Genomic DNA, 22,723 nt, shown 5'->3' with positions numbered 1-22,723 from the left:
ATATTTGTTAAAAAAAACTTCTCAGTCAAACACGTATGTTACCTGTTTCCAGACAACTCAAGAACGCCGCCATATGTCCCCCTTCCGGGAAAAGAATCGGTGATCGTTGTACCCCATCTTGCCCTACCAGAATAATGGTTCCACCAGTATCTCCACCTCTCGCCTGGTGACAGTGAACGTATACAATTTCATCCACATTTACGTTTAGTGCATACGTCCAATATGAGCTTTTATCGATGTTCTCCGATTCGGTATAACCGTTCATCAGCTGGTTCGGAGTCCACTTGATGGTCAATGATTGCACCGTTTGATGCAGACTCAGATAACCGGGCATAGCTTCACTGGCATCTTTCTACAAGTAATAGTTAAGTCTCAACTCTAAAAATTATACATATCACATAAAGCGGAACCTACCGGTAATACTAGAACATTGTTCTTCCCGTACAACAAAGTTGCGCGAGAGTTCTGATGCAACGATTCCACGTAGTCTTTGGAGGCCGACACAAGCGAGTTAGACTTGAACGATGCCATGCTGCCCTCGTCGGAGCTAGTGTGTAGGCTGCGTTTGAAGTTCAACATCGGCCTACGTATTGCTGGTGACGTGGGATTACCCGAACTGATGCGATGTCGTTGGACCTGGGCAGTTTCGAAATGATGTTGGTTAATAAATTAAGCTGCATAAAAATATTTATTGGCGGATTCCCTTCGACATAATCCTACTTTTTTCGAATCCGATTATTACACGCATTTTATGATTATTTGGAGAAAATGTAAATTAATTGTTTATTCCGTTAATAAACAGAAAATCTTTAAATGAAGCTCATGGAAAATGCTAATGCAGCCATGAATATGAAAATATTACGATTTCAATAAAATCTACCGAAAATGTATGCTTTTTGATTTTTTTCATAAATTACTTGAGAACAAACGGAAAATAGAAAAATCTGTACATGTGTACGAGATTATTTTTGAAACTAAGAGATATCTCCGTCCCTCTCAAAGAACGTGATCGTAGCATCGAAAGACTACGGCTTTAATTTAATTTTTTTCCAGTATTCCTCAATTGGTCGTCAAATTATGAGTGGCCACTCACAAGTTCCTAACTCCACGTGTATCTGTCTATAGCTAACTAGCAATAGAATGAGAGGACGCGATAACCCTAACGCAGGCAGATTCACAGGATGTTCAACAAATTCGAATACAATTTTTCATCATTGTGTAGATGCGCACTATGTGCATTCCGTGTACTGGCATTGTTGTCAACTTTAGCCTCATATATTGAGGTTTCTATGCCCGGTGACAAATGAACGGCGACCCTAGTGAAAAATGGGGATGCCAATATTTTTCCTGATGAAAACAAAATAACATGTAAGAGCGACATGGGTCGGTTTCGGAACAACAACATTAAATGTAAGCAATTCATATGAAAGGACACTACATCAAGTTCACGGAACATTTCAACGTCGGGTACGTGAGCAATATTCGTGAAGTAATAGTTATACAAGTAACGCGAGGTTCACGGGGTAACGGAGGTTACAACGAAGAAAAAGCTGGATGAGAAAGTCTACGACTCTAGTAACAGCCGCACAATGTGCTATATGATCGGCTGAGAGCGCCGGCGTTGACCAGCATCTCCCCATTCCACATAAACATCCCCCGGATCCAAAGCGTTGCGTAGGTGAAAGTTGGCGAGGCCGTCTTTCTCTTCGGAGGCGATCTTCCGAAAGTCCGTTCAACTTTTTGGCTTCGCTGACGATATTGATAATGTGACATGTAATCTTGAGAAGATAACGGAAACATACATCGGACTGAAAGCTAAAGCTAGACTATCAAATGCGTCAAAAGCAAAATACATGAGTAGAGGAGGCTCTAGAGAAGAAACACTATGCCTCCCACCACGAATATTGATAGACGGTGACGATATCGAGGTGGTTGACGAGAAAACCCCTTCGATCGAGAAAAGTACGCCACCGCACGAAATTGACCATCTACAAAACGCTCATTAGACCGGTTGCTTTCTATGGCCACGAGACCTGGACTATGTTGGCAGAGGACCAACGCACCCTTAGTGTTTTCGAAAGAAAGGTACTGAGAACCATCTATGGCGGAGTTCAGATGGAAGACGGAACGTGGAGACGGCGTATGAATCACGAATTGCAACAGCTGCTAGGAGAACCACCCATCGTACGGCTGCTAAAATCGGACGTCTACGATGGGATGGGCATGTGATAAGGATGTCGGACGACAGCCCAGTGAAAATGGTTCTTGAATCTAATCCGACTGGTACAAGAAGAAAAGGCGCGCAGCGAGCAAGGTGGATGGATCAAGTGAAGGGTGATCTACGGAGCATTCGTTATGTGCGAAAAGCGAACGTCAAATAAGCACTATGGATTAATTTAGGAAGCCCATTTCGAAGATCTGAAACGATGGGTCAGGTACGTACCACGTTCGATTATTTTGAGAAACGGAGAGGGGTTAATATGACTTAAAGGATCTCAATAAACATTACTTCAACAATTGACTCAGGAAAGAATAACTTGTATTATCATTTTTAACATATTTCGAACTTATTTGAACACTCTGTAAATACTACGAATAAGTGTCAGTTATGCGAGGTGGCATACAGCAGCGTAACCACCACGGTGTCCTTCCAGCGAGTGATTGGGTTGATGCACGCCTGCACCACCCGGAGAACATTCGAAAATACAACTCTGAATAATCTGGAAGTTCTGCACATGAAATTGTAAATCCCTCGGCTCCCCATGATGCGATCTACTTCGGTGTCGAAGAACGGAAAATTTTTGGACGCAACAGATGGTTAGGATCGAGTAGCTATTTTCTAGCAGAGCTGTGGCACATCAAGCATTCTAGAAACGAACTCTACAGTGTTGATCATTATGCACCAGCACGACTACAAGGTACTCCCTACCAAATACATTGTCTGCGACTATCACTAATAGTCAAGGAATTTTCAGAGACTTACCAAACGGAATTTACTGGCGCCCGTACCACCACGAATTACATATTTGTGATTCGACAAGTACTGCAGAAGTGTCACGAATAGAACGTATCCATCTATTTATTGACATCAAAGCTAAATAGAACACAATAGATCATGATCAGCTGTGACAGCTCGATTGGTAGAAACAACGATGTAGATCGTATAATATCGATTATCTGGGACGCTCTTGAATCCCTTGAAGTCTAGGAGATAACTACGGCCAGGAGATGGCTTCCATGTAAGTAGTTTGAAATTGCTGGTGAGAGACATGAGCGATGGTACGACCTTCCGAACGTCTGAACAGTGATGCTGGTTCCGCTGGCGACATTGATATTGGGACACGTGCATGTGTGTATGTGTGTATATAAAGTACTCGGCGATGACTGGACCGATTTTCACAAACTTAGATTCAAATAAAAGGTCTTGTGGTCCCATACAAAGTTCCTGATTTTCTCGGAGATTCGAGATTGGTTTGATTCGACTTCCGGTTCCGAAATTACAGGGTGGTTAGTGTAAAACATTCCAATTTAAAAATATTTACTCACTTTTCTCAGAGATGGCGCAACCGATTTTTGCAAACTCAGATTCAAATAAATGGTCTTATCGTACTATACAAAACTTCTGAATATCATTTAGATCTGACTTCCGGTTCCGGAATCGTAGGGTAAAGTGTGTTAAAAACTCTATACCATCACTTGAAGGGGCGAAACAAAAAACATTTTTTTTCGAAACTAGCCTCAAAACTACTCCATTCGATAGTTATTATCAGTAGACGGCCAAACAAACCGATGCCGGCTGTCCTAGTTTCCGGATTCTGATTCCATAGAAACCGGAAATAGTAGTCAAACAATAGGTGTGAAACATGAAACTCAAAAAAAAATCTAAATCGACCTCAAAACTTGTTCAATCGGTAGTCATTATCAGTAGACGGCTAAACAAACCGATTCAGGTTATTCTATCAAGAATTGAATAAAATTATTTTTGGATAATACCACAGATTTACATACGATAGTATGATTGATATGAGTGAGACATCATTACACCACTAGAGAAGGATTGAAACAGGTTTTTTTTCTATACGCTTACTTTTCTCGGAGATGACTAAACCGATTTCACAAGCTTAAAGACTGTCCCAGAAAGTATGGACGAAAACAAAAACCGCTGCCATTTCTGACAATTTTTATGGCTGCGTCCTGTTGTTTACACTCTTCTTTAACCACTTGTTCAGTTGTTTATTCGTTTTCATTAGTTTGTTTCGAAATGCGTGGACCTTCAGCAGAACAACGTCGAAAAATTGTGTACAAATGGTTCACAGAACGCGAACTCTCACTGAGAATGATATCAAAAATGGAAGGAGTAAGTGAAAAAGCCGCGCGAAATGCAATCAGGGAGTTCGGTGAGGATAACACCTTTAAGGATAAACCGAAAACGGGCCGAAAAAAAGGTCCTGCTAACCCTCAGTTGAATAAACGTAAACTAAAGGCGTTCGAGCAAAAGAAGGAGGTTTCAGTTCGGAATGTGGCCAAAAAAGTGACCACTTCGAAGTCAAATTTCTTCGTGCTAAAGAACGTTTGAATCTTCGAACCTATAAGAAGCAGAAACAACCAAAACGTAGTCCGAAACAAGAAGCATCGATCAGGCCGAGGGTTCGAAAACTGTACAATACGACTCTTGCTGGAAATTTGAACTGCATAATCATGGACGACGAAATCTACGTGAAACTCGATTACAAATCCTTGCCGGGACCACAATATTATACGGTGCGAGAAGGGCAAGAGACATCGATTGAAGTCGAAAAAATTGGTAAGAAAGTTATGGTCTGGCAAGCAAGAAGGTGCGCCAGCTAGTCTACAATGGCTAAGTAGCAAATGTTGAGAATAATATTCTGTTGTTGTAGTCTAATATTATCAGAATATCAAATAAAATTTGAATATCTAACACTTGTGAATTATATACAGCAAAATCCAAGTGCGTGCATACTTTCTGCGACAGTCTTTAGGCCCGTTTAAAAGCTACTATTGAGTTGTCAATCAAGTTCGAAGATCAATTGACTATCACTTCTGGTTCGGAAAATAAAATGATATAAGTGACGCATTTTTTCCTATCGACGCTTTTTTTTCAGAAAGTAACCAATGATCGAGTTCAAATGTTTTATTGCTGATTGCTTTTTGTGTCGAGAATGTTATAGAATATGCAACGTAAGCGTTGAGTCACGCTTTTGTGAACTAACCGAATCAATCTGAATGAATTCGTGCTAAAAATCAGCCCAAATTCGTGCAAGAAATTGTCCTACCGAAAGAAATATGTTTCGATGAGACTTTCTGAATGACAAGAGAAATTTATTATCACACCATTGGGTAGATTAAGAAGAGGTTTTTGGTTTCAGATAAACAGACCAGCCGGAATCATGGCAGTAGTTTAGTACCTTTTTATGTGTATTTCTGTTTCATATGTGTTTCATTGGTGGACCTCTGGGTTTCTGATGATTTTCTCATTCAGTGTAATGGTTTCAGAAAATCTTCAAAGATTGTTTAGATGTATTCAGAAAAGATATGAAATATACCAATTATTTTGTTTGAAATGTGTTTCGAATAACAAATCACCAAAATAGGCTTAGAAAACGGTCGTCACACTGGTTGACCTGCTTAATGCAAGATAAATTAATGTCAACTTATTGCAAATGATTTTTTTTATCATTTTGCCGTAGGGAAACGAGTGACGTTGGCATTGATACTCTGTTTTGTTGAAATGAAAGACAAAAATGCTTACTCTCTCTTAGTTTGTTTTGAATGCGATCATTTACGAATGAGACAGTAAAACACGAAGTTTATACAGTTGGAGTGTATTCTTTCATTGAAAATACAAGACAATTTTAAGCTCAGCTGTGGAGAGCATAGAAGTATATACGACCTATAGTAATAATAATCAGTTCAGGGGCTATCAGAAAACGTACATTGAAGGACGATTTACCAATGCCATGGAAGATCATTTAGAAATGCACATTTTCAGTTGATCCCGATCGTTCACAGAGTAGCAAGCAGGGGTGGTCGCTCAAGCTCATCTGCTCGAGTGGTGACAGTAAACATACTTATTATTAATTACTTCACCAAAAACATGCTCATATCATTCAGATGTTATACAATAGCTGTTCATGCATATAATGATTATTATTCACATACAAACTAACCAGTTCGTCCGCCGGTGGATCCGTCCAGTAGTGGTCTGTAGTTTTAGTACGTGAATAATCCAACGCACACGGTCCTACCAATAAGGAACTGAGTATGGATCCGTAGTCCGGATCTGCCACTAATGAATCACGCTCGTAGTACCGAGTTGCATTCGTCACCAGATGATCAATTATACGGGACAGTTTCTTCTCATACAACGCCAACCGAATCCACAAGTATCTATGGAGAAAAATACTCGTTATGTACTTATTTATCATAGGTGCACACTTACTTCACAACAGGTAACGTCGGAGGTGGGGTAGTCGTGGACACAGAATGGCTGCTGTTCTTTTTCAAAATCGGTGGTTTGTTGGTACTATCGCTACTGGATGATGACCGTTTGTTGGGATCGTTGTTCTCGATTTCCTGCACCTTCTTACTAATTAGGGCCGCTTCAGGGCAGTGCTGCATTTAAAAACAAACGAATTCGCAAAACACGTTAGATGCTCACGATGATTTTTTTCAACAAACGATTTGCTTATGAGTATGTACAAAATCTACAGTTGCCTCTCCCATTCTATCAAAAAGCGTGTACAAACTCTTCCACAATTACTCTATAACACACTAATCTGATACGTACGAAACAATCGAGAACAGGCTGAACAAACGATCCAGCCCAAGATATGCAGTACCACAAAACTAGTATACTATACTGTCTCCGAAACGGAAGCCAATACATAAACAAACAGAAACTCTACATTTCTGGCCTGTGGTAAACAAAAATATACAGAAAACAGTACCTGTAATATATTTTTTTCAAATCTCACAAAATCCAATGCATTCGGATTAGATAAGTTATGGTAGGACAGTATTACTAGGCGTGAAACCATTCCAAAACTCTAATAGCTCTCAGGATTACAACAGGAAATTTATCGGATGGTGAAGGAGGGGTGGTCGGGGGATAATATTGATCTCTTAATGTGCTTCCTGCACGCAGAAACTACTCACCTTAGCCACTTTGTGTAGCAGTGCCGTCGTCGAGGACGTTTTAAACAAGCCAAGAGCCCGTCTCCTCAGTCCCTGGCTGAGGCAGGCTTCCACCGCAGCGCAAAGCGAAGTCACCGATCCGGACTCCTCGTGAATGTACTTTTTGGTGACCGCTTCCTCCATGACCTGTTTGACCTCTTTCTTCACGGTGGCTATCAGTTTTTCTTTAAAATCAATATGATCTAAGAGTGGTTTGTCAATGGTTTCAATTAGGCATCAAACAACAGGTGCAGGTACGTGCAGTTTGGTTTGTTACAATGTGTGTGTGATACAAATTACCGTTTTTATTTTTGCGAACCAGTATAACGCGTGACGGGTGGTGACGCACAAGTGACACACGCATGTTCAATGAAACAAACGGCGAAAAAATATATGGGAGAAGAAACAAGAACAAACATTTACTAACACATCGAGTGGCGGTAATCTAGGCGACAAGCTTATTTCTAGCATTTGCGAAACAAAGTACATATTATCGATAATTAAATCATAAATAGTAACAGAATTAAAGTGCGACTACATGATCTAAGTACGCTTTCAATCATGGAACATTTTCCAGAATCAACATCGCGAACCAAAAAATAAAAACAAAGTAATTCATTCCCACATTTCGGTTGTCCATATTGTCGACCGCGTTGTGAAATTCGAAATGCCACATGTCACATGTTAAACATGATTATGTTTATGACTAAGTGGAATCATGTGGATTTAATCCAGTTATCGTTAATTAATACTTACCTTACCTGCGTTGTTCTTTGCTGAATCTAGCAAACGTCTCCATGTAGCACGATCTATGGGCGCTCTTCATCAACCACTCAACCCACAGATACTTCGTAAATCACCCTCTGATTCCTGAAATCCCCCTCCTCTTTTTCTTGTGACTACTGGATCAGATTCAAGAATCATTTTACTCGGTTGTCGTTTGGCATCCTGGTGACATACACAGACCATCCCAGTCGGTGATTCTCCAAGCAAATGTTGCAATTCGTAGTTCATAATCGTCTCCACGTTCCTCCTTCCATCTGAGTGCACCATAGATGGTTCAGCAATGTGATTGCGCGGTAATTTCAACAGTCAAGCTTATCACCCTCTCGTCGATGGGACATACCACTTCTTCCATTCTTTCCTTTGGTAGTATCGCCTCCTCCAAAATCTTATTCCTCAAATTAACGATCAACTCACTTATCGCCGATAGGGCAGGTGCTAGAAATCAAACTTCTGAGGCCTTATATCATTTGTGCTGTGCAGTTGTTCCATCGCTTCGCGATCACGATCTTCCTGGTAACGCTTTTTTCTCCGGAGAATTGGGTTCTGTCTGTTTACTTCGTTCCTCGTTTGCTCTCGTTCGATGTTGCAGTCCTTGCTGAATTCTTCTCCTCAACCAACTGCTGACATTCGCCGTCGAACTAGTCATTTTCTCGATTTGAAAACCTCATAGCTAGCACGCTAACTGCAGTGCACTGCTAAGCGGATCTTATATTCCTCCAACCATCCTCAAGAGTTGCCGCGAGAAACCGCTTTTCCTTTTTCCTGACTCCAACTGATGCGCGTATTCCTCGACAGTATGAACGATACGTAGCTGCTCGAGATCGTGTGCGACGGATGTTGTGTAGGTTTTAGCGCATACAGGTCGCGACAAGATACCAAAGTAGCAGTTAAACCCCCCCCTGTGCCGTGTGCCGGCTCTCTAGCTCGATCACAGGTCTGTACATTACCTTCCGGACTACCTCAATACGTTGATGATTTTTTTTTTATTTATAAGATATTGCACCGTTGTCCTTTGGTGTAGTTGTCTCCTTGTCCAGTTTATCACATGGCTTACCGTAGTGAACAGCTTTTTGGCAATATTGACATGTGACCATCTGATTGTCATAGGTAACAAGTGATTTGCACGGAATTCTTGTATCTTGACCGAAAATCACATAAGAAGGTATAGGCCTCTTCAAGTGGATGCGTAATAAACGTACGCCATTTAGAATACCGGGGAAAAAATTCTTCCACTTTTCTTTTTCGATAGAGAGAATCTCTCCGTATTGGGACATAGTTTTGCGAATATATGAATCGGTGACGCTTGAGGGAACACACACGCACTTCTATAGCACTATCTTCCATATATACTGGAATGTTGTACTTAATGTTTTCGTATTCCACATAGTGCACATTGTTATTGTCTTTTGAGAATTGAATTGCATCCAACTCTTTATAAAACTGGATGTAAACAACATTATTCGTCTTATTGCATTGAAGTAAATGCACACGTTTAATGTCAAGATGCATTTGCTGCTTAAGCAAACCTTCAAGTTCTCGTATCGAAGGTCGAATTTTGCACTGCCTGAAGTCAACAACAATTGTATTCTTTCGTGTCGGCGGTAGCTTTTGTTCATTTGTTCACTTTTTGTCATTTGTTCACTCATTTCGAGGTCGTTCTATTGTTCACTACACAATACTGTTTTTGGTATCTTCTGTCCCGAACGTAAGCGGTTTAGCGGTTGTTTATCGACTGACTTGGATGAGATGTGAAACCGAACTGAATACGTTGATGATGATTCAATTTCAGAATCGACCTTAATCTTCCACATGAAGCCAGTTTCTAGTGGACTAGACATATCATCACTTTGGTGGAAGGTAGTCGCTGAATTCCCACTTATACTAACCATCTGTTTCGAAGCACTACGACATTGCAGTGCAGTATTCGATCGCACATTGGCAAGCCAGGCGGTTTCCAGTTCCATTTGCCGAGCTTCTAATCTTTTTTTATTCAATATTATAGTATAATTTTAAGGCACACTGATTAAGCTCTAAGATGCCAAGGGTATTTACTAATCTTAATTACGACTAACTTAAAACTAGAAAAGTATCATTATGTAATGTAGCGGTAGCGGATTCTCGAGAAGCTATCGGTAGTGGCCGGTGAATTGAATATCGCATGTGGGTCTTCCATATGCCGTTGGCGAAGATCCATGTTGGCCGCATCCTTCGGTCCGTGTGGGTCCGCGGGAAACACCCCCAGGCTACGAAGGCCCGGCGGGTGGCCCGCATGCTGGTTTTCGACTGGGGCGGCCTTCCGTGGACGATGATGGTGATGTTACGGAAGAGAATGAAAAAAAAAAGTAAATATTGTGGAAACGGGGTAAAAAGGGGATGTGGGAACAAAATGTTTGAAAACGATAAAGATCTAATTAGTTGCCATCGAGATGGTGAAGAGACAGGGAAGGGGTAACGAAAAAGTTAGTGACAAAAAAAGATCTTGTTAGTTCCAATGAAGATGGTGGACAGGGACGGGGATCGAGAGAATCGGGCGGATGTTAGTGTCGAACCTGTAGGTGGAGTTTATACTTTCTGAGCGAGGGATAACACATTACACTTGTATATCAATGTGTTTAAGGTACTGGTATATGAGAAGCATATATAAACTATCCCGACTCGCCAACACATCACGAACCGGAACCTCAGGCGGTCTACCTCGGGCCCTAAGGGATTCCAGTAGCTTCGACCTGGCGTCACGATACTCTACGCACGACCATACGACATGCTCGATGTCCTGATAACCGTCGCCACAGGTGCAGAGACCGCTCTCCGCAAGCCCAACACGCCGGAGATGTGCGTTGAAGGTGTAGTGATTTGACATGAGCCGCGACATAACACGAATGAAATCGCGACTCACGTTCATCCCCCTGAACCAAGGTTTCGTCGATACCCTAGGGATAATGGAATGTAGCCATCGTCCCAGTTCGCCATTGCTCCATGAAGTTTGCCAACTTTCGAGAGTTTTCTGACGAGAGATACTGAAAAATTCATTGAAGCAGATTGGTCTTTCATAAATATCACCTTCTAATGCGCCCACCTTAGCCAATGAGTCTGCCTTTTCATTGCCTGGAATGGAACAATGCGAAGGGACCCAGACTAACGATATTAAATAAGACCGTTCAGATAAAGTTCGCAAGTGTTCCCGTATTTTCCCCAGGAAATATGGGGGATACTTTCCTGGCTTCATTGCCCGGAGAGCTTCTATTGAGCTTAGACTGTCCGTGACAATGAAGTAATGGTCTTTGGGCAAGGTTTCAATGATCTCAAGGGTGTACTGAATAGCAGCTAATTCTGCGACGTAAACTGAAGCCGGATCATTGAGTTTGTGAGAAGCGGTGATGTTTTGATTGAAGATGCCGAAGCCTGTGGACCTGTTGATGTTTGAACCGTCAGTGTAAAACACCTTTTCACAGTTGACTGTGTTCGATACCGAACGCATAATGCAGGGAAAAAATCACTCATGTCTTGTCTTTTCCCAAAATGATTGTTTTGTCATACATTCCCGTTCCCATATTCCCCACTGAACTCAAATTTAATCCAATAGCTTGTATCTGATCCCTAAAATTCACACGCATTGATCATGTCCATTCATGTCCGCACAGGAAAGTCTCCCCATACAAGCATTCTCTGCTAACACGCAATTCGTGTTGTTGTATTGAAAGGGGGTGGGGCTTAATCCTTGCTGAATGAATGCACACGCCGAACTGAAAAATAGTATATAAGAAATCGTTTCACGCACTAAAATTCATTATTGTTGTATCCATTGTACAGTAAACATCGCGAAATAAAATTAAAGAGTTAAACCTGGAATTTCTTTTCCGCCACCGAAAGAACACCATTTGAGGTTTGGTATCCGCTGCTTGAGTGAGAATTCCGATTGCTGCTGCTTTTGAGCCTGTCGCCATCGAGTATAGTTCGTTTCAGCGTTCCGAGTCGCTATCGAACTTCGTCCATCCGTTCTGGAGCACCGCCGAGAGAACCACAAAAATTTGTCTATCGATCCGATCCTCAATCAGACCCTACCCAAGGTAATCTGTTGTGGACACCGGTTCGAACTGTACGGACAATTTTAATTCTCTGGTGTGTTGGTGTTAGCCGTAGCGGAATTAGATTGCCCACTGAAGAGATTTGTTCCTATGCCATTATCCCTACATTGTACGCCGTACATTGTTTTGGTCCTTCGAGCCGGATAGCAGCATCGGTAGCATGCGATTGCAGCGGGAGTAGTTTTATCCTGCTCTGGTGGAGAAGTGAAATCCGTAAACATTTTGACCAGATTTGAGTCGTTCGCGTTCGAAAGTATAGTCCGCGCGAGAGACTAGTGAACAAGTGGAAACACGTCCGAACAAGTTTCGGCAAGACAGTTAATGGTGAACACCCAAGTGATTGAACATTTAAGATAATAGTGTTTGTGCTTGATTGAACTAAATAAGTGATTGTTTGAATTGAACTGATGTCGTTAATGTACACACCGCAAAAAAGTGATAAAATGGTCGAGTTAAAAACACTCGTGCATCTTCGTGGTCAAACCAAGGCAAAAGTGACCAGAATCCGTAAAACCGTCGAAGAAGTGTCGGGTGCTGGCGCTGTGCAGTTCACACTAGCTCAGTTAAAAGTGTATTTAAGAAATTTAGAAGCCCATTATCAGGAGTATCTAAATTTACACCATCAAATTATTGGACTATCACCGCCTGAAAAGTTAGATGATAATGATGCCACGTATCTCCAATTTGAATCACTGCATACTGAAACTGCAACTATGGTGGAAGCACTCATTCAATCGTCGAGCCCGCAACCCATCTTGCCAACAGGATCAGCAGTTCTTCCTTCAAGTGTGTATCAACCGCAGATTGTAGTCCAACAGCAACCGCTTCCGATTCCCATTCCTTCGTTCGATGGGAAACCGGAAAATTGGCCGAGATTTCAGCAGGTGTTTTCGGACATCATATCAAAATCCAGAGACTCTGATGCCGTCAAATTGCATCACCTCGAGAGGGCAATTTCTGGCGGTTCCGCAGCCAAACTCATCGATCCGAAAACGCTTAGAGAAGGAAATTTCGCCCACGCTTTGGGAGCTACCGCTGGACGTATACGAAGATGAAAGGAAAGCAGTGGACTCTCACATCCATGGATTGCTGAGCCTTAAACGCATGCATAAGGAATGCTCCAAGCAAATGAGGGAGCTTTTGAACGAAACAACTCGTCACGTCGAAGGTTTGAGGCTGCTGAAACAGTATCTACAAGGCGTTTCTGAACGTTTTGTCGTCGTCGTTCTATCTGATGCTTTCGACACTGAGACAAGGAAACAGTGGGAAGCAACCATTCCTCATAAGCAGATTCCCAAGTATGAAGACACCATTCAATTTTTGAAGGAGCGATGTTCTTTGCTTGAACGTTGCGAATCCAGTCATCCTAAGTCAACATCAACCAAGGATATTAGTCAGAAAATTAATTCAAAACTGCCCCCAGCGAAATCTTTTGCTACGATTGCACCCGTTTCTAATAGTAGTGCTACTTGTGAGATTTGTAGTGCGAGCCATCCCAATTTTAAGTGCGATAAGTTTCTTGCTTTAACGGTACCCCAACGTAGAGTTAAGGTAAGAGAAATGAATCTATGTTTTAATTGTTTGAGGAAAGGCCATATTTCCTCGAAATGTACGTCCAACAGAACTTGCCAGGAGTGTCAAAATAGACACAACACATTGTTACATGAGCCCAAGATAACAAAGCCCAATGTAAATCCCGCCGTAAACGATCCAAAATCTGTTACTGATAACTTGAAATCTGATAATCCAAAACCAAAATCAGGAGATTGTCAAGTGGTCATTAGTTCTCAATCATTTCCCCAACCCGTAGATGAATCGTCTTTTTCCAATTCAATTCACAAGGTTCGTCGATCGGATAGCACTATTCTACTAACGGCCATGGTTGACGTCTTGGACAGCCATGGAAATCCCCATCCCTGCCGTGCTTTCCTCGATTGTGGTTCCCAACCAAATTTGGTTTCCCGTTCCCTTGTTGAGTACTTGGAAATAGAACAGATACCAACTCATGTTGAAGTATTTGGTGCCACCGGTAAAAGATCGGTGTTGGATAAAAAGGCAACACTTACGTTCCATTCCCGCTGTACTGATTACCATGCTCAAATAGAATGTTTGGTCACCGATGTGGTGACTGGTCCCCTTCCAGGTCAAAAATTAGACTATCGGTCTTGGAATATTCCTTCCGGTTTATCTCTTGCCGACCATGCTTTCCATTCTCCAGGAGAAGTTAGCCTATTAATTGGAATAAGGTTATTTTTCCATTTAATGCTCCCCGGTCAGATAACTCTCGGTAAAAATTTACCAATCCTCAAGGACACCCGTTTGGGATGGGTTGTTGCTGGTGGTGCTGAAGATCTGCATGAAAATCAGCATTGTTATACAGCTAATCTCAAACAACTTTCGGAAAGCATCGAAAAATTTTGGAATGTTGAATCGGTCGAACTTGTTTATGCTGTGTCCAAAGAAGAGCAAGAATGTGAGCAAATTTTCCGTTCAACCACAATTCGTAACCACGATGGCACCTATACTGTTCATCTGCCACTTAAAGAAGCCGTTAGCGAATTACAAAATAATCGCTCATTAGCTCTTAAACGTTTCCACATTCTTGAGCATCGTTTCAAGAAAAATCCCGATTTGAAAAAGGCTTATACTGATTTCATTAATGAATACAAATTGTTATCCCATTGCAAACAAATTTTCGAATCCGACGATCTCCCTGGAAAACTTATTCATTATTTGCCACACCACGCAATTCTGAAACCAAGCAGTTCCACCACACGTTTGAGAGTTGTTTTTGATGCTTCGGCTCGAGCAACTGGTCCATCACTAAATGACGTTATGATGATTGGACCCACAGTTCAAGATGATCTTTTCTTCATAATTCTCAGATTTAGAAAACATCGTTTCGCAATAACAGCTGATATTTCTGAAATGTACAGAAGAATCCGTGTTAATGAAAATCATTCCAGCTTACAGCGAATTTTCTGGAGGGATAGTCCCGATGACTCCTTACAAATCCTTGAATTGACAACCGTTACCTATGGAACATCTAGCGCCCCATTTTTGGCCACCCGAACATTATTACAATTAGCTAGAGATGAATATCACCGTTTACCATTAGCATCTAAGGCAATTGAAGAAGATTGCTACGTAGATGACGTGGTATCTGGAGCAGATACCATTGAAAAGGCCATTAAACTTCGTTGTGATTTAACAAACTTGTTTGATTCCGGTGGCTTCCCGGTGCATAAATGGTGTGCGAGTGATTCCACTATTCTTGATACTGTTCCTGAAGAAGATCGCGAAAAGTTTCTTGAATTCGAATCTTCTGATATAAACAAGGTTATCAAAACTCTAGGGCTACTGTGGGACCCTGAAAACGATATTTTTCGTTTCCATTGTGATTTGAAACCAACTTCGTCTATACCAACCAAACGTATTGTTCTTTCTAAGATCTCCCGTCTGTTCGACCCTTTAGGGTTGGTGGCCCCGGTAATAGTTCTGGCGAAGGAAATTATGCAGCGTTTATGGAAAGATGGATTAGGATGGGATGATCCATTAGAAAACGATATATTGCAGTCTTGGCTTTTATTCAGAGAATCATTGAGTTATGTAAACCAAATTAAAATTCCACGTTTCGTTGGACTAGAATGCATAGAATATTTTGAAGTGCACGGTTTTGCAGATGCCTCCAATCGCGCTTACGGAGCTGTCATTTATTTAAGAGCTGTTTCTTATACCGATGTTAAAATTTCTTTGCTTTGTAGTAAGTCAAGAATTGCTCCATTAAAACCATTAACAATTCCTAAAATGGAATTATGTGCCGCCTTGTTACTTTCGAGGCTAGTTCAGAAATGTATATCATCGTTAAAATTAGATACCAGGCGCGTCTGTCTATGGTCCGACAGTCGTATTGTTCTAGCTTGGTTAAAGAAGTCTCCCACTCAGCTTGAAGTTTTTGTTCGCAATCGTGTGACAGAGATAAACACCATCACCGAAAGCTTCTATTGGTCTTACGTACGTTCAGAGGATAATCCAGCCGATATTGTGTCCCGAGGGCAACTCCCGCAGGCTCTTTCGAACAATAATTTATGGTGGAACGGAGCTTGTTTTTTAAAATCCCATCGATACGAAACCTTCTATCCTGATATTCCTCTGGATGCAGAGCATCCGGAAATCATAAAAAATGTGACAATTATGTCTGCCGCAGTTGTTTTACAAGATGTTCCTTTTCTTGTAGCCTACAGTTCGTTTCGGAAATTGCAAAGAGTTATTGCATATGTCCTACGATTTGCAGCTAATTGTAGATCTAGCCATGCAAATCGTATGCATTCCAAAGGATTGACGGTACCAGAATTACGAAAGTCAATGCTTACTATAGTTGGTTTGATTCAACGGCTTGAAATGTCGGATGAAATTCGTTTGATTTAATCAGGAAAACCTAGTCGTCATCTAGGCACGCTTGATCCAGTGTTTGTGGATGGTTTATTAAGAGTTGGTGGAAGATTAAAAAAACTCTCGTCTACCTTATGAAGCCCGACATCAAATATTACTACCAAGTAAAAATCCAGTTTGCGATTTATTAATCCGAGACATGCATTTAGAAAACCTTCATTTAGGTCCCTCCGGCTTGATGTCACTTTTGCGTAAGAGATTTTGGATAATTAATGCCAAATCAACCATTCGTAAAGTGCTAAGAAAATGTATAATCTGTTTCCGATCTCGTCCACAATGTCTTCAACCCATGATGGGTAATTTACCAGCAGCCCGTGTTGTTCCATCTGATCCATTTTCCAAGACAGGTGTAGATTTTGCCGGACCGATTTTTGTGAGGACTGGTCTCCGAAAATTCGTTCGAGTAAAGGCTTACATCTGTATATTCATATGCCTTGCTACCAAAGCCATTCACCTAGAATTGGTTTCTGACTTGTCGTCAGCGGCATTTATAGCTGCTTTGCACCGATTTGTTAGTCGTAGAGGATTAGTAGAAGAAATACACTCCGATCACGGCTCAAATTTCGTTGGTGCCAGATCAGATCTCTATGAACTTTATTTGATGTTTCGCGACGATTAGGCCAAGGGAAAAATAGACCAGTTTTGTTCCGCAAGAGAAATTGTATGGAAATTCATTCCGCCACGATCTCCTAATTTTGGTGGATTGTGGGAGGCTGGTGTGAAAAGTACAAAAACTCATTTGCGTAAAATTCTGTCCAGTGCTTGTCTCACCTTTGAAGAATTCTATACTGTTCTCACGCAAATTGAAGCGGTCCTAAATTCGCGCCCACTCATTGCAATATCATCGGACACACATGAACCTTGTGCCTTGACTCCGGGACATTTTCTGATTGGCAGAGAACTAGTTGCTATCCCTGAACCCAGCATTAAAGATATACCTGTTAATTATTTATCCCGATGGAACTATTTGCAGTCTCTTAAAGAACAGTTTTGGAAACGTTGGTCAAACGAGTATCTCAATACACTACAGGCTCGTTCTAAATGGATAAAAGGTTCCCCCAACGTGGTGCCTGGGCTCATTGTTTTAATAAAGGAAGACAACCTTCCTTCCCAGTCATGGAAATTGGGCAAAATTTTAAATGTGTATCCTGGCAATGATTCTATAGTTAGAGTAGTAGACGTACAAACATCGACTGGGGTATACCGTCGTTCAGTATCCAAACTCGCACCTCTGCCAATTGAAGAGAATGATCAAGCACTCGCATCTACAGATCCACATCGTAGCCCGGCGGGTGAATGTTCGATACCGAACGCATAATGCAGGGAAAAAATCACTCATGTCTTGTCTTTTCCCAAAATGATTGTTTTGTCATACATTCCCGTTCCCATATTCCCCACTGAACTCAAATTTAATCCAATAGCTTGTATCTGATCCCTAAAATTCACACGCATTGATCATGTCCATTCATGTCCGCACAGGAAAGTCTCCCCATACAAGCATTCTCTGCTAACACGCAATTCGTGTTGTTGTATTGAAAGGGGGTGGGGCTTAATCCTTGCTGAATGAATGCACACGCCGAACTGAAAAATAGTATATAAGAAATCGTTTCACGCACTAAAATTCATTATTGTTGTATCCATTGTACAGTAAACATCGCGAAATAAAATTAAAGAGTTAAACCTGGAATTTCTTTTCCGCCACCGAAAGAACACCATTTGAGGTTTGGTATCCGCTGCTTGAGTGAGAATTCCGATTGCTGCTGCTTTTGAGCCTGTCGCCATCGAGTATAGTTCGTTTCAGCGTTCCGAGTCGCTATCGAACTTCGTCCATCCGTTCTGGAGCACCGCCGAGAGAACCACAAAAATTTGTCTATCGATCCGATCCTCAATCAGACCCTACCCAAGGTAATCTGTTGTGGACACCGGTTCGAACTGTACGGACAATTTTAATTCTCTGGTGTGTTGGTGTTAGCCGTAGCGGAATTAGATTGCCCACTGAAGAGATTTGTTCCTATGCCATTATCCCTACATTGTACGCCGTACAGACTGTTCTAAATTTATTATAAAAAATATTTGGGGCCACTTGAGGGCGCACGTGATCCGGGATTCCACGAATTTCTTCTCTCATGGATGTGTCGAAAAACACAGTAGAATCAGAAGTATCCAAGAAATGAGCACGATTGGAAACAAACGAAGAAGGATTAATATTCTGAGCCATGTAATCAAAATACAAGGACATAAAACGGGTCTGAGAATTGAGCTCGACAAGCCTTTCGAAGTTTTCAATCACCATCGGATTCAAGATGTCGCATCGGATTAGCAATCGATATGAGAGATCCCAGAATCGGTTTTTCAACGGTAAGACGCCCGCGAGCACTTCGAGACTCATCGTATGAGTCGACTGCATGCAACCTAAGGCAATACGCAAACAACGATACTGAATTCTTTCCAGCTTGATGAAATGAGTGTTCGCCGCGGATCGGAAGCAAAAGCATCCGTATTCCATCACGGACAATATCGTTGTTTGGTATAACCTGATCAGGTCTCCTGGGTGGGCACCCCACCATGATCCGGTTATTGTACGAAGAAAATTGATTCTCTGTTGGCATTTTTGTTTCAGATACCTAATGTGACATCCCCAGGTGCCTTTGGAGTCGAACCAGACCCCGAGATATTTAAATGTGAAGACCTGAGCTATGGTTTCACCCCCTAGTTGAAGCTGTAATTGTGCTGGTTCTCGCTTCCTTGAAAATACAACCAGCTCAGTTTTCTCCGTAGAGAACTCGATACCCATTTGAAGAGCCCATGTCGACAAGTTGTCGAGGGTATCTTGCAATGGTCCTTGGAGATCGGCAGCTTTGGGTCCTATAATGGACACAACGCTGTCGTCGGCAAGTTGTCTTAGCGTGCAAGATGTGTTGATACATTCATCAATGTTGTTCACGTAAAAGTTGTATAAAAGGGGGCTTAAGCATGAGCCCTGAGGAAGACCCATGTAACTGAATCGTATTGTCGACAAATCACCATGCGCGAAATACATGTATTTCTCGGACAACAGATTATACAAAAAGTTATTCAAAATTGGTGAAAGACCTTGCTGATGCAGCTTCTCAGATAGGATGTTTATGGAAACTGAATCAAAAGCCCCCTTGATGTCTAGGAAAACTGACGCCATTTGTTCTTTACGAGCAAATGCCATTTGAATTTCGGTTGAGAGCAACGCAAGACAATCGTTCGTTCCTTTGCCCCTGCGGAAGCCGAATTGTGTATCTGAAAGTAAGCCATTAGTCTCGACCCAATTGTCTAGACGAAACAGAATCATTTTTTCGAACAATTTCCGGATACAGGAAAGCATAGCAATCGGCCGATACGAATTGTGATCGGAGGCTGGTTTCCCTGGTTTTTGAATGGCGATAACTCTTACTTGTCTCCAGTCATGTGGGACAATATTATCCTCAAGAAGCCTATTGAATAAATTCAATAAGCGCCTTTTGGCAGAGTCAGGCAAATTTTTCAACAAGTTGAATTTGATTTTGTCTAGCCCCGGAGATTTATTGTTACACGATAAAAGCGCAAGTGAGAACTCGACCATCGAAAAAGGTGTTTCGTTTCTGTTTGATGAAGCGACGCGCATGATTGTCTGTTCCGGAACAGAGTCAGGACATACTTTTTTAGCGAAATCGAATATCCAGCGGTTAGAATATTCCTCGCTTTCGTTTGTGGTGTTTTTGTTGCGCATTCGTCGGGCTGTGTTCCAAAGAGTGCTCATTGATGTTTCTCTCGATAATCCGTCTACGAATCGACGCCAATAACCGCTTTTCTTCGCTTTAATCAAGCTTTTCATTTTAGCGTCTAATGCCGCGTAGTTTCTGAAATTATCAGGTGTTCCGTTTTTCCTAAACTCGACAAATGATGCAGTTCTCTCCGCGTTTAATTCTGAGCACTCTTTGTCCCACCACGGGTTGGGGGGACGGATGTTAGTTTTCGCGCCGGGTACACGTTTCGTCTGAGCTTGAGTCGCGGTGTCGAGAATCAAGCCAGCCAAAAACGTGTACTCTTCCTCCGGAGGAAGTTCTTGTGTTGTTTCTAGATTCTCAGATATCAAATTTGCGTAGCATTTCCAATCAATGTTTCGTGTGAGGTCATACGAAACATTGATTGTTTCCGATGGTCTTAATCCGGTGGCGATTGAAATTACGATAGGCAGATGATCGCTACCGTGGGGATCAGGGATTACCTTCCACGTGCAACCCAACCGTAGCGATGTCGAGCAAAGGGATAAGTCTAGCGCACTTGGTCTTGCTGGTGGTGCAGGAATTCGTGTCATTTCTCCCGTATTCAAGATTGTCATATTGAAGTTGTCGCAGATATCATGGATCATAGTTGATCTGTTATCGTTGTGAAAACAGCCCCATCCCGTACCGTGTGAGTTAAAGTCTCCTAAAACCAACGTCGGTGCGGGAAGAAGCTCTATGATATCATTGAGCCGCCGATGCCCAACCGAGGCTCTTGGAGGAATGTAGATGGAAGCAATGCAAAGGTCCTTGCCTTTGATTGTAACATGACATGCGACAACTTCAATACCTGGTATCGAGAGGAGGTTAATGCGATAGAAAGAATAGCACTTTTTGATCCCCAAAAGTACTCCTCCATAGGAATCATCTCGATCCAGACGAATAATGTTAAAATCGTGGAAGTTTAAGGGTATTTCAGAAGTTAGCCAAGTTTCGCACAATGCAAATGCGTCACATTTCAGATTATTTACTAGAAATTTGAAAGGATCTATTTTTGGGATGATACTTCTACAATTCCACTGTATAACAGTGATTGTATCCGTGACCTCGGTGGGTGTCTTAGCCATCGAAGGATACGATCGCTGAAAGAAGTGGCCATTTTGCAGTCAACTGCTTCAAGAATGTTTTAACTGTAGGAATAAAAGCCATTATCAGGCTTTTAAGAGGTTCAGAAATATTGAAAGTAGACATGATCCAGTCCACAATATCAGAGAATTTAACAAACCCAGTATTTGGTAAATTTTCTGACTGATCTTTAGGGACTTTCGGGGGTTTTGAAGTCCCAGGAAGTGATGGAAATTCTTGCTCGGAATTTAATTTTCCAAGGCCTGGAGCTTTTTTCTCTGGTTTTTTGCCATCACTACCAGTTGTTGTAATTTTTCGGAACCCATCAGAGGACATCTTCGAACCCTTACTAGGGAGCTTTTGAGAAGATTTATTTCTTCTCTTTCTAATTGATGAGCTATGAGGGACAGCCGAAGATGTACCTTCGAGGGGGTCATCATATTCGCTCTCGTCAGTTGACAAGTAAGCGTAAGGATTTTCGGTAGGTGGCGTAGCACATTTCAACATTTCTGCAAAAGAGCGTTTGGAATGTTGCTTGAGTGAACGCTTCATTTTATCCTTACGCAATTTGTACACGGGACAATCAGAGAGGTCATGCGGCCCCTCCTTACAGTAGAGACACTTTTCATTGTCTCCACTGCAGGAGTTATCCGCATGACTCCCTCCACACTTTATACACCGGGATTTATTGCAACAATGGGATGCTGTATGTCCCAATTGTTTGCAATTGGTGCAGTTCATGACCCGCGGCACAAAAAGACGAACAGGTAAACGGACTCGGTCCAGGAGGAATAATTATGCAAAGCCGAGCCAGCGAAAGTCACCCGATACGAGTCTGATGGGATATAGGACTTAGTCCCATCCTCAGCGGTCGATACTGAACGCAATTGCTTGCAGTCCAGTATCTTAACGTTCTTGAGTAGGGGGTTTTTAAAACCGCCTGCCCCATGCTTAAGAACGTCCTCGCAAGTCAGACTCGGATCGGTGATCACGCCGTCTATCTCGACTTCGCGAGCTGGTACGTATACGCGATACTCCCGCGTGAAATGCTCACTTCGAACGATCTCATTAGCCTATTTTGCACTGGCTAACAAGACCCTAAGCTTGTCCGGGCGTACTTTCTCAATTTTTTGTACAGTATTGTATCGCGAGGACAGGTCATTAGAAAGTCTTAGAAGGTTCAATTTTTTACCGTTGGCTTTGGTCCGGATGTAAACCGCATACGGTCCGGCCGGGAGTGCAAGCCCATCGGGATAGCTTCTAATGCGAGATTTATTGCCATCAGAAGCATCCATTTGATCATCTAGGGGAAGGTCAAGCAATTCTGTGCCTTTTGTCATGGCACGG

General features: G+C 42.0%; 1 protein-coding gene across 2 annotated transcripts in view; it reads right to left on the bottom strand.

Moving 5' to 3' along the window:
- Positions 1–22,723, bottom strand: part of LOC131433110 (small G protein signaling modulator 1-like) — a 42,633-nt gene that overhangs the window by 11,463 nt on the left and 8,447 nt on the right. Inside the window, exons 2-6 of one of the 2 annotated variants that reach the window (XM_058599926.1) lie at positions 7,177–7,397; positions 6,461–6,633; positions 6,189–6,408; positions 415–636; positions 43–352 (exon numbers count right to left, since the gene is read on the bottom strand). In XM_058599926.1, coding sequence (XP_058455909.1) covers positions 43–352; positions 415–636; positions 6,189–6,408; positions 6,461–6,633; positions 7,177–7,397 — 1,146 coding nt within the window. The remainder of the gene's footprint in view (positions 1–42; positions 353–414; positions 637–6,188; positions 6,409–6,460; positions 6,634–7,176; positions 7,398–22,723) is intronic. The other variant, XM_058599928.1, reaches the window with a different exon arrangement.

This window comes from Malaya genurostris, chromosome 2 (assembly GCF_030247185.1).
Source record: "Malaya genurostris strain Urasoe2022 chromosome 2, Malgen_1.1, whole genome shotgun sequence".
Taxonomy (NCBI): Eukaryota; Metazoa; Arthropoda; class Insecta; order Diptera; family Culicidae; genus Malaya; species Malaya genurostris.
This window is presented reverse-complemented; position numbering and strand designations above follow the sequence as displayed.